The sequence below is a fragment of the Sus scrofa genome, chromosome 7 (assembly GCF_000003025.6).
Source record: "Sus scrofa isolate TJ Tabasco breed Duroc chromosome 7, Sscrofa11.1, whole genome shotgun sequence".
NCBI lineage: Eukaryota > Metazoa > Chordata > Mammalia > Artiodactyla > Suidae > Sus > Sus scrofa.
In genome coordinates this window covers 110336852-110350443 of record NC_010449.5, presented here as the reverse complement: position 1 = coordinate 110350443, position 13592 = coordinate 110336852, and the positions used below count along the sequence as shown (strand labels likewise).

The 13592-nt window shown below is 37.5% G+C and overlaps 1 protein-coding gene across 5 annotated transcripts in view; it reads right to left on the bottom strand.

The window, feature by feature from the left end:
- Positions 1-13592, bottom strand: part of SPATA7 (spermatogenesis associated 7) — a 58957-nt gene that overhangs the window by 17927 nt on the left and 27438 nt on the right. For all 5 annotated transcript variants that reach the window (XM_013978348.2, XM_013978347.2, XM_021098001.1 and 2 more), the window contains 2 exon segments: positions 10459-10592; positions 2214-2689 (listed from right to left, as the gene is read on the bottom strand). In XM_013978348.2, the coding sequence (XP_013833802.1) occupies positions 2214-2689; positions 10459-10592 (610 nt within the window).

The following is a 13592-nucleotide window of genomic DNA, read 5'->3' as shown; positions in this document are numbered from 1 at the left end:
CCAATGGAAAAAGGGGCAAAAGACCTGAACAGACATTTCTCCAAAGAAGATATACAGATGGCTAAAGAGCACATGAAAAAAATACTCAACATCACTGATTATTAGAGAAATGCAAATCAAAACTACCACAAGATACCACCTCACACCAGTCAGAATGGCCATCATTAATAAGTCCACAAATAACAAATGCTAGAGGGGGTGTGGAGAAAAGGGAACCCTCCTGCTCTGTTGGTGGGAATGTAAGTTGGTATAACCACTATGGAAAACAGTATGGAGGTACCTTAGAAAACTATACATAGAACTATCATATGATCCAGCAATCCCACTCTTGGGCATATATCCAGACCAAACGTTCCTTGAAAAAGACACATGCACCCGTATGTTCATTGCAACACTATTCACAATACCCAGGAGACAGAAACAACCCAAATGTCCATCGACAGACAACTGGATTAGGAAGATGTGGTACATATACACAATGGAATAGTACTCAGCCATAAAAAAGAACAAAATAATGCCATTTGCAGCAACATGGATGGAACTAGAGACTCCCATACTGAGTAAAGTAAGTCTTAAAGAGACAAATACCATGTGACATCACCTATATCTGGAATCTAATATATGGCACAAATGAACCTTTTCTTTCCACAGAATAGAAAATCATGGACTTGGAGAATAGACTTGTGATTGCCAAGGGGGAATGGGATGGAATGGGAGCTTGAGGTAAATAGATGCAGACTATAGCCTTTGGAATGGATTAGCAATGAGATCCTGCTGTGTAGCACTGGGAACTATATCTAGTCACTTACGATGGAGCATAATAATGTGGGAAAAAAGAATGTATATATGTATGTATAACTGGGTCACCATGCTGTACAGTAGAAAACTGACAGAACACTGTAAACCAGCTATAATGGGAAAAAATAAAAATCATTATATATAGAAAAAAATGTCAAAATATAATCATAAAAGTACATTTGATTTCCTCATTTCTTCCTCACTTGAAAAATTCTACCACTGGATTCAATTCTTTAATTTTTTAAATGTATACAGACTGATCTTACTATACCTCTTATTTTTACACAGAGAAAATACTATTCATAAATTATTTTTTACTTTTTAAAATAATTTAAAATCTAACACCAGGTAAATATTCATTTATGTAACACTAGGAAAAACAATCACAAATCTGTTAAACTCAATACTTTATAAGATTCGTTTCTTCAATCATTTGGCAATATTTAATGAATATTTATTATGTGCCAGGCATCACTGTATATGAAAATATTATTGAGGCAAATTATACTTAATTTCTAGAAATTATCCCAATTATCTACATTGTACCTGGGGAGTTGTTGCGGGGAAGGGAGCACAGGGGTAGTTAGACTAACACTTGCTTTTTTCTCCTATACAGCCCATTGTTTTGCCATTTCTTTCTTTTTTTTTTTATAATTTTTTTTTATTTTCCCACTGTACAGCAAGGGGGTCAGGTTATCCTTACATGTATACATTACAATTACATTTTTCCCCCACCCTTTCTTCTGTTGCAACATGAGTATCTAGACAAAGTTCTGTTTTGCCATTTCTAACATAAATCAATAGATGCAATTACACAAACACTGATGACATTTAAAGGATCCTCCGAAAGTTTATTTTAAAAAACATATTGACGTTCTAGTACTATGTTTGAAATAATAAACTAAAATATGCAACATTCATGTTTAGAAGGGGATTGACAAGGGGTGTGTGTGTGTATGTATGTATGTATTTTTAGGGCTGCACCCGAGGCATAAGGAGGTTCCCAGGCTTGGAGTTGGATCGGAGCTACAGCTGCCGGCCTACACCACAGCCAGAGCAATGCAGGATCTGAGCTGTGTCTGCGGCCCATAGCACAGCTCATGGCAACACCGGACCCCTAACCCACTGAGCAAGGCCAGGGATTGAACTCGCATCCTCATGGATACTAGTTGGGTTCATTAACCACCAAGCGACGATGGGAATGCCCGACAAGTTTAATAGCTATTTATTTTTCAACAATTCCTCTGATAGTTCTAGTGATTCATGCAAAAGGTAAAGTCACACTGATCTCATTCCAAACAAAAGGGCACTACCAGACCTTAAGTCTGGCACATAAGGTACATGATATAAAATAAGGAATATGGTTTAATTTCCACTATATCCTGACAGATTTGCTATTGGCTGTTACGTCATACCTGCTTAAATCAGTTTGGGTTTCAGCTTCTATCCGCTGATTTGTAAAATCCTTTTTTCTTTTGGCAGGTGTATAATATCGATACTGTGATAGAAAAGATTTTGCTTCTGATTTTAAAGTGCGTGGGGTAAACGGCAAATGTCTGTTAGAAAAGAGTTCAGAATGTTTATCCAAAAGGTCCCCACTGGGTGCTTTTGAAATAACTAACTGAAACCGGTGGGAATTTGGGAATGCGCCCCTGGGCCTTCTGCTGCAGGAGGTTCCAGAGTATGACTTCCTGGGCCCAGAGGCAGCGTAGTCCATGCTAGACAGTGGGGAACTGGAGTTGTTCTCAGTACCGTTTGTGAGGACTTTCTCAGATTTAGGTAGACCTGGGTGTAGTCTCTCTGAAGATGTTACCGGTGACCTTGTAAAGGACGGAAATCCATTCACTTCTTCAATTAACACATCATCTTCATCTTGTGGTTCTCCTGAAGGCTAAGAACATTTGGTTTGACAGTGATCAATTACATTTACAAATTCATATAATTGGGGATCTCCAGATTATACATTAAAATGGTTGCCTCAAGACTCTACAAAATTAACCTATATGTTCCTGGAAATTTGTATATGAAATTATATTCAAGCTTTTGAATTATTAATATATAAAAATATAATTCTAAATATACCCAGTAGCAATCATTTTTCTTTGGGAGACTAAAAAGATGATTAGGAACATATACCCATATTTGTGGTCTTGAACTTGTGTACTGAGGTAGATCTCAAGTTTTTCCTGAGTTTCTAGACCAATCATGAGCACTAATCTCCTTCTCAACCACTGATGGTGGTGGCATCTGCCTCTTCTGTTTTGTCACCCCGGCCATCTTCAGTGCCTGCAGTTCCTCTGCGACTTAAAGGCTTTGAGGAAATGAAAAGAAACTTCTCCTCACAATGTGTGGAGCTCTGATTTAAGGAGCTGATATTTTAAACATAATTAAGAAAGATTTATTCCATAAAAAGTTTACATATGTTTCTTTCTCAGCTTCTCATGAGTGGGGAAAGCTTTGAAAGGGAAGGCATTTTGGCCTGCTCTATTGGATTTGGAAGAACTATTTCTACAGGTATCTCTCTATAAGGTTTAAGAGTGGAGGTAATATTTTATTTTTTTACAGACTAGACGCCCGAGAAACCTCGTCTACGATCCCAGACTTCGCGGACACTCTTGTACTTTTTACAGAACTCTGAGGCACTTTACTAAATGGTAGAGGGGAAGTTACACAGAAGTTAAAGAAAAAGGCTAGGATTTAGTCAGTTATATCTGTCCTACAAGCTCATGGGGAGGAAAATAAGAGGAAGATAAACAAGCTGAATCAGAAAGGAGCCGAGCGCTTTCCATGCACAAGGTACTGTTGCTGCCATTGAGGAGAATAGAAGAGGAATAATACCTTCTATCACTGTTACTAACCAGTACAGAGTGTGTACCACGTGCCAGATACTGTTCTAATTTTACATGTACTACTCATGTAATCATCACATTACCTCCATTTTATAGATGCAGAAACTGAGGTGCAAAGTCTCACAGGTTTCAACCCAGGCAAACCTGTGCTCTTCCCATTATGTCATATTACCTATGTTACAAACTCATTTGAAAATTCTACATTTTTAGATTTTTCTACCAATCAGGAATTTTAAACTGATGTTAATTCCTTTCCTGGCAGTGAACAAATCAGCTAACTTAGGTAATGATTTATCTCAGTAAGGAAATTGCAGATAATAGGATAGTGTGACTTGCTTAAAATAAGTCAAGCAACCTATTTCCTTTCCAAGTGCCCTTTTTTTTTCGGCTTTTGTCTTTTTAGGGCCACACCTGTGGCATATCGAGGTTCTCAGGCTAGGGGTCGAATCAGAGGTACAACTGCCGTCCTATACCACAGCCACAGCAACCCGGGATCCGAGCCGTATCTGTGACCTACACAGCTTATGGCAATGCTGGATCCTTAACCCACTAGCGAGGCCAGGGATTGAACCGGCATCCTCATGGATACTAGTTAGTTTCGTTAACTGCTGAGCCACGATGGGGACTCCTCCTAGTGCTTTCTAATCCTATCCCAAATATAAGGTAAAATTACTCAAAGCAACTAAGTATCTTAGCATTATTAGGGTACAGTTTAGTCAATGACTCTAATATGTTAGTTTTTTTTAGAAAATATTAGTTTTAAAAAGCGTTTCCAAACTAGACTCACACTGCACTGTATAGACCAGAGGTGTTTGGCTCCCTGGAAAGCAATTTCTAATTTATGCTCTGAAAAATCATTTAGGGCTGTTAAATAACAATCACAGGAATTATTTACACTTGGGATCAGTAGAAACAGATCAGAGCAGGCAGAAATGCATAAGGCATTAGACTGCCTATGAGAAAATTCTTATCGGTAACGGTTATTTAATAAAAAATGAAAAACCAGGAGTTCCCGTTGTGGCACAATGGTTAACAAATCCGACTAGGAACCATGAGGTTGGAGGTTCGATCCCTGCCCTTGCTCAGTGGGTTAAAGGATCCGGCGATGGGAGCTGTGGTATATGTCGCAAACTCGGCTCAGATCCCGCATTGCTGTGGCTCTGGTGTAGGCCGGCGGCTACAGCTCTGATTCGATCCCTAGCCTGGGAACCTCTACATACTGTGGGTATGGCCCTAAAAAGACAAAAAAGACAAAAATAAAACAAAACTATTCTGTTAATCAAAAAACCCATCTAATTTTTAAAATACTATGCCCCAAATAATTCTAATTTGAATGTACCTGAACATTTATCAAGTATTATAAAAAAACATAAGAAAACTGCAAATTACTGTGAATTCTTAATGGAATAAAAATATACCTATTTAAAAACATAAATGAACTATAGAGACAAAAAGTTACAGGGTTACAGTGACTAAAGGCAAAATGAATGGAAATCATCTTACATTTACAGAATTAATTAGATATTTTCAACAAATCCCATTCTTATCTCAAAATACAAATATTTATATTCCAAATGCTAAATAATAGAAAAATATTTTAAACTTTCAGTTAAAAGTATAATCACTAAAAATGAAAATACATGTAAGTCAAATACTGATGAATAGATTCTCAGATGGCAAAGTATGGTACAGTGTATAGTAAGTTTATTCTAAAGGAAGTAGCTCTATTTCTGGTCCTTTTATCTATATAACAGTCTTGTGGACTCTTAGAAATATTTACAGCTTTGCTGATGATTCCCAAATCTGTTTTCATCCCAGATGCTCTTTTCTGACACAGATGCTTATATGCAACTCTCCACAGAATATATTAGATGTTCCAAATGCACTGCCAATCAAACAGGTCCAAACGAGGAAACTCACACATTACATCATCTACTCCCAAAGAAAAACTTTACTTTGTCCTGTTATCAATAATTCAGTGAATGATCACCATCCTCCCAGTTGCCCAAGCCAGAAACTTGGGAACCTCTATAACTCCTGACTCTTCCTCTTAATATCCTGAATCAGTCACCAAGTCCTGGGAATTCTACTTTTTTTTTTTTTCTTTTGAGGTCCACACTTGTGGCATATAGTAAGTTCCCAGGCTGGGGGTCAAATCAGAGCTACAACTGCCGTCCTACACCACAGCCACAGCAATGCAGGGATCCAAGCCACATCTGGAACCTAGACCACAGCTCATGGCAACACCAGAACCCTGACCCACTGAGCGAGGCCAGAGATAGAACCCACATCCTTATGGATACTTGCTGGATTCGTTTCTGTTGCACCACAACAGGAACTCCTGGGGATTCTACTTTCAAAATGTCTCATAAATATATATTCCTTGTGCTCCTGCTTCTATTTCATAGATGTCTTAATCATTTTCTTTTCCATACGCAAATGTCATGTAATTAGTCTGTCCTTCCTTGCTGCCAGGGCAGTCTTTATAAAGTGTCAATACGATGACATAACTTCCAACTAAAAACTGGGAAGTACAGTTCCCTCAAACTTTTCAAACAAAAGGGATCTGGGCTCATTATTAATCACAAATGCCCTTGGTCTTTCCCTTGTCTGCTGATATGTCACACCTTCGTGAACAATGGAAAGAGCAGTGAAAATGGCTTCTATCAATGGGCAAGAGTTTCCATCTCCCAGTTGCTAGGAGACAGAAAACAAAGCTCAGGGACTAAACTAGACAGTCTAGGACACCATGCTTATGAATCCAGGATCCTCTCAATGGCTACACCCCAACTAGGTGACTTGCAAAGAAACTTGCCCATCTTGAACACTGGCACACTGGCCTTTGAGAATCTGAAATCATATACTCCCTCCACACAAGCCTGCAGCTTAAATCTGCATTACCTAGATCATCCACAAAAACTTTAAGTTGAGACAAATGACTCATTTTTTTCCAATACGTAAACTGTAGAGGGATAAAAAGGAGGGGGAAGGAGAAATTATATATTAAAAGAAATTTATCAATTGGTTGAAATTATTTAGATTCAAATTCGAAAAAACTAAAAAAAAAGACAATGGGGAAATCTGAATACTGGATATTTGATGATTAATTTTAAGATATATGATACTGTAAACTTTTAGATACATACAGAAATATTTTTAGATAAAATTATATATCTGGTATTTGCATCAAAATAATCTGGGATGGGGTTAGTGAGTGAGGAGATACACATGAAATAAGTCTGGCCACAAACTGATCATTGTCATACCTGGGGGACAAGAACATACTCTATACTATACTATTGTTATAGACGCTAAAATTTTCTTTTCTTTTTCTTTTGGCCACACTTGCAGCATATGGAAATTCCTGGGCCAGGGATGGAATCGAGCCATAGCTGCGACCTATGCCACAGAGCTGTGGCAACACCAGATAGCTAACCTATGTACTGGGCTTGGGATCAAACCCATGCTGCTGCTGAGACAATGCCTGATCCTTTAACCTGCTGTGCTGCAATGGGAATTCCAATGCTAAAATTTTCAAAATTAAAAAGTTTTAAAAAAGAGATCATCGCTCATACAAAAAGACTTCAGTTTCAGCAGAGAGATGAAGACAGAAAGAGCCTAGCTCTCCCCATTACAACAAAACTGGACAAACTGCAAATTAGTGATTTTTCTTGAACTAATGAGAGAACTAAGGTCACAAAGCAACCAACCAACCTAAATCTAGAGTGAGACAGGTACCTGCAGGGAGAAATAGGACCTGAGCATTTGCTTATTTGGGACAGATGCCACTGAATGCCATATAAACAGTTAAGAAGATTATGCTAGAAGCTTTTAGCTAATTGCTAGAGCCTAAGTGTGAACTAGCATGAGAGTACGAAGCCTCTGAGACTTGGGGAGTTCGTACCCTCTTGTGGGCTTTCCCGCTAAGAACCCCACCCTAAGCTCTCAGGGAAGAACATTTCCCTTTCCCTGTTTCCTTGGTGTGGCTCGGGGAGGGGAACAGTAGTCACTGCAGAAATACTTCCACATCTATTTTCCTTTTCTCTCAAACTATGTGGGAAATTTCCTTCACTTTGCCATGTAACATATTTATGGATGTGACATCCCATCACTATTGCCGCATCCTATGGGTTAGAAGCAAGTTATAGATGCAGCATTCACTCTAGAGGAGGGGGTTGTTTAAGTGTAGGGATCCTTGTGGGGCTAAGAATTCTGCCTACTACTGTCGGCCAAACAGAAAGTACAAGAAAGCAGAAATAAAAACATACTAAATGCTCCACTTTAAAGAACAAAGATACCAGAGTGAATAATCAGAACCACCTAAAATTTCAGAATTCATCTAAAATATCAGCATTAAAAAAATGGGAAAAAAATATACACCAAAGAAATACTAATGAAATCAAAACTGGTTTAACCATATCATGACGAGAAAATGCTTTCACACAAAAAGCGGAGTTCCTGTCGTGGCTCAGTGGTTGGCAAATCTGACCAGGAACCATGAGGTTGTGGGTTTGATCCCTGGCCTTGCTCAGTGGGTTAAGGATCTGGCATTGCTGTGATCTGTGGTGTAGGTCGCAGACATGGCTTAGATCCTGAGTTGCTGTTGCTGCGGTGTAGGCTGGAGGCTACAGGTCTGATTCGACCCCTAGCCTGGGAACCTCCATATGCCACAGGAGTGGCCCTAGAAAAAGGCAAAAAGACAAAAAAAAAAAACAAAAACAAAAACAAAAACCCCAAAAAGCATTCAGACAACGAAGTTCAAAGCACAGTGATAACAGGTTTGATTCACCAAGAAAATATATCATTTCTATGTATGTATGTAATAACTTAGACTCAAAATATAGAAAACAAAAATTGGTAGTACTAATTTTTGGAGAAATAGCTAAATACATAATCATGTGAAGGATTTCTCTTAATAAATGATTAATCAGACAAAAAAATTAGTAGATTCAAACATCTGAAAAATATGAAGCTTAATCTAATGAATATACTCTATACTAAATGCTGCATATAGCTATAAAATACATTTTATTTTTAAACATATAATGACATAGGGCATTAAAAAATTATCCACCTATTGGACCATAAATTTCAAGAAATGGGTATCATACAGATATTTCCTTATCAAAATAACCCTTAGGCTATAAATCTGTAACAAAAAGAAAACCAAGAAAAAAACAGACATAGAAATTAAGAACACTTCTAAAAGACTCTTGATTCAAAGAAGAAATTATACTGGAAAGTGTAAAATACTTTAATTGTACCATAATAAAAATACCACATATCAAAACTTGTCAAATGCAGCTGTAGCAGCACTTGGAGGAAAATATGTAGCCTTAAAAATGCTTATACAGGAGTTCCTGTCATGGCGCAGTGGTTAACAAATCCGACTAGGAACCATGAGGTTGTGGGTTCGATCCCTGGCTTTGCTCAGTGGGTTAAGGATCCGGCGTTGCCGTAGTTGTGGTGTGGGTTGCAGATGCGGCTTGGATCCCACATTGCTGTGGCTCTGGCATAGGCCGGAGTCTACAGCTCCGATTCGATCTCTAGCCTGGTAACCTCCATATGCCGCAGGAGTGGCCCAAGAAATTACAAAAAAAGAAAAAAAAAAAAGATGCTTATACAATGAAAGAAGTGAGGCCTAAAATAAGCTAAGTGGAAGTAGAAAAAAGTACTGAAACATAAACTCAAAGCTAAAAGAGGAAAATAAAGATAACTATGAACATTACTGAACTAGAAAACAAAATACAAAAGAGAGGATCAATGGAGTAAAAAAATGTGCCCTTAAAAAGATCAATAAAACTGACCAATCTCTATTGATAATAATAAAAGAAAGAAGGCACAAATAAACATTGGGATAAAAAGAGGAAATAATACATATTCAAGAGAGATTATATTATGAGGAAGTCTATGTCAAGAATTTGAAAATTTAGATGAAATGGACAGCTTTCTACATACATACAACTTATGAAAATAGTTCTATAATGATTTCAAAAACTGAATCAATCAAAAGTCTTCTCACAAAGAAAACTCTAGGCCCAGACAATTTTAATGTTGAGTTCCATCAAATTCAAGGAATAATTCCAACCTTACGTAAACTACTTAGAAAAAGAAGTAATAGGGTCCACTTTTATATTATGAGGCTAACAAAATCTGACAGTAGAAAAAAGGGAATATGACAGGTCACTATCGATAATAGACATACATGCTAAAATTCTAAACAAAATATTAGCAACTGTATCTGGCAATGTACTAAAAAAAGGTAATATTATATCATGACAAAGTTGTGTTTATACTAGGGATGCAAAAATTGAACATTAGAAACAATTATAATTCACTACATTTGTACAGATAAAAGAGAAAAATTGTATCATCATTTCAAAAAATGCAGAAAAAGTATCTGACAAAATTAACATGCATTCATGAGAAAGGAAAAATATCCTTTTAGCAAACTGGGAATAGAAGAGAACTTCCTTGATGAGATGATAAAAGGTATCACAAAAATCCTATAGCAGGGTCAGCAAACTAGAGTTTACAGTCAAATCTGGCCCATGGTCCTTTTCGTTAATAAAGTTTTACTGGAACGAAGATACATCCATTAATTTGTGTATTGTCTATGGCTGCTTTCCAATGGCACAATAATTGTGACAGAGACTATGTGGCCTGGAAATCCTAAAATACTTACTATTTGGCTGTTTACAGAAAGTTTACCAACCCTGACCTATACTAAACATCACCAAAAAGTGAGGTTGCACAACCAATGAAGTATCTTAGAAATATTTACTTTTAAAAGCTAAAAATACCATCTTACCTTTTGTAGAGTGGTAAACAATGACTTGGAATTACTTTTAGAATTGGCCTGCCCTGCAGTTTTAGTGAATTTCAATTCCCTTTCACATCGTGCTAATTCCTTTTTGAGCTTCTCTCTTCGTTGTTGGTCTGCATCTGAGGAGGAAAAAATCTTTTTGAAATATAGAATAAAATAGAAAAATTAATTTTTTGGTCTTATAAAACTAATAAAGGGCACATTTTTTCTTGTTAAAAATGTCTGCACTAATATTTAAATAAAGAGCCATATGCTTTTCTATGTAAAGATAACAAATATTTAATGTATAGAAACTTCAAATGGATTAACTATTTAAAGAGCACATGCAGGATGTGACAAATTGGTTAAGCCTAAGGGCTCAAGGGAGCAATTCCCAGCAGATACAGAGATAAGTTTAGAAATGCTTGACCATGTTGTCTGCGACTGTAATCACCAAATGCACTTTGAATTAGTCCATACACTCCTCCGCAAATGAAATATTGTCCATATCATCAAGTGCTATAAAAATTTAAGGTTTTTATCACTCAAAAAATGACACAATTTTAAAACTTTTTTTTTTTTTTTTTGGCTACACTCATGCATATGCAAGTTCCTGGGCTAGGGACTGAACCCATGCCATAGCAGTGACCTGAGCCACATCAGTGACAACACCAGATTCTTAACCTGCTGAGCTACACAGAACTCCTAAAACATTATTATTTTAGGGTTGCAGGTATGGCATATGGAAGTTCTCAAGTTAGGAGTTGAATCAGCTGTAACTGCTGGCCTATGCCACAGTCACAACAATGCCATATCCGAGCCACATCTGTGACCTGCACCATAGCTTGTGGCAATACCATATCCTTAGCCCACTGAGCAGGGCCAGAGAACAAACCTGTATCCTCATGGATACTAGTTGGGTTTGGTTACCACTGAGCTACAACGGGAACTTTCTAAAACATTATTGTTAAATAAAATAACTGATTTCCAATTATCTACCTGCTACTCATTTGAAACCACAAATGAAAAAAGTGGTTTCACATTTTACTGTGTTTTAAGTCAGGTACTGAGTAGTTATTAAAGACTGAAAATGGCCAAATGAAAGCTAGTTAAATTTCAGAGTTAGAAGGATGGCTAACCATAAGTAAAATGACTTAAATATTCATATAGAATTTAAAATTTAATGAACACTTTTTTTTTTTTTTTGGTCTTTTTAGAGCCATAACTGCAGCATATGGAAGTTTCCAGGTTAAGGGTCGAATCGGAGATGCAGCTGCCACGCTACACCATAGCCTACAGCAAACACCACAGCCTATAGCAATGCCAGATCCTTAAACCACTGAGTGAGGACAAGGGTGGAACCCACATCCCCGTGGGTACTAGGTCGGGTTCTTAACCTGCTGGGCCACAACAAGAACTCCTTAACAAATACTTTATTGGAATCCATCCCAACTTAATGGATGAAATAATTTCAAGTTTCAAATCATCCTAATTTGAAAAAGGCAAAAAGTTTGAACAGACATTTACTAAAGATATACAAGCATATGGAAAATATGTTCTACATCATTAATCATGAGGAAAATGCAAATGAGGATCACAAAGAGACAACACCTCGCTAGATTATAGTCACTAGCCACCAGAATGGTTATAATCAAAAAAGGAGTTAATAACAAGTGTTAGCAAGAATTTGGAGTAATTGAAATCCTAATGTTGGAAGATAAGAGTGTAAAATGGGTACAGTCACTTCAGAAAACAGCTTGGCAATTTCTTTAAAAGTTTCCTTAATTTTACCCTATGACCTAGCAATTCTATTCTCAAGTGTATACCTAAGAGAAATTAAAATTTATTTATTTATTTATTTAGTCTTTTTTGCCTTTTCTAGGGCTGCTCCGCGGCATATGGAGGTTCCCAGTCTAGGGGTCCAATCGGAGCTGTAGCCGCGGGCCTACGCCAGAGCCACAGCAATGTGGGATCCAAGCCGCATTTGCAACCTACACCACAGCTTACAGTAACGCCGGATCCTTAACCCACTGAGCAAGGCCAGGAATTGAACCCTCAACCTTATGGTTCCTAGTCGGATTCGTTAACCACTGAGCCATGACGGGAACTCCCGAGAAATGAAAATTTACATCCACGTGAAAGACCTGTACATGAGTGTTCACAGCTGCACTATTTATAATGGTCAAAAACCAGAAACAGATCGAGTGGCAATCAACTGATAGAGACAAAATGTGGTATTATCCATACAATGAAATACTATTGAACAATTAATAAGTACTGATTAAGTTTGTAGCAGATATGAATCTCAAAATATTTTTTAATTTTTACATTACTCAATTTATTACATTTATAGTTGTACAATGATCATCACAACCCAATTTTACAGGATTTCCATCCTAAACCTCCAGCACATCTCCCCACCCCCCAACCTCTCTCTTTCGAAAACCATTAAGTTTTTCAAAGTCTGTGAGTCAATATCTGTTCTCCAAAGAAGTTCAATGTGTCCTTTTTTCAGATTCCACATGTAAGCGATAGCATTTGATGTTGGGTGTCTCATTGTATGGCTGACTTCACTTAGCATAATTTCTAGGTCCATCCATGTTGCAAAAAATGCCGGTATTCCATTCCTTTTAATGGCTGAGTAATGTTCCATTGTGCATATGTACCACATCTTCCTGATCCACTCCTCTGTCGATGGACATTTAGGTTGTTTCCATGTCTTGGCTATTGTGAATAATGCTGCAATGAACACTGAAGTACATATATCTTTGCGAGTCATGGTTTTCTCTGGATAGATGCCCAGGAGTGGGATTGCTGGATCAAAGAGTAGTTCTATTTTTAGTTTTCTGAGGCATCTCCACACTGTTTTCCACAGTGGTTGCACCAATTTACAATCCCGCCAACAGTGGAATAGGGTTCCTTTTTCTCCACACCCTCTCCAGCACTTACTTACTGTAGACTTTTGGATGATGGCCATTCTGGCTGGTGTAAGGTGGTACCTCATGGTGGTTTTGATTTGCATTTCTCTAATCATGAGGGATGCTGAACATCTTTTCATGTGTTTTTTCGCCATCTGTATGTCTTCTTTGGAGAACTGTCTCTTTAGATCTTCTGCCCATTTTTTGATGGGGTTGTTTGTT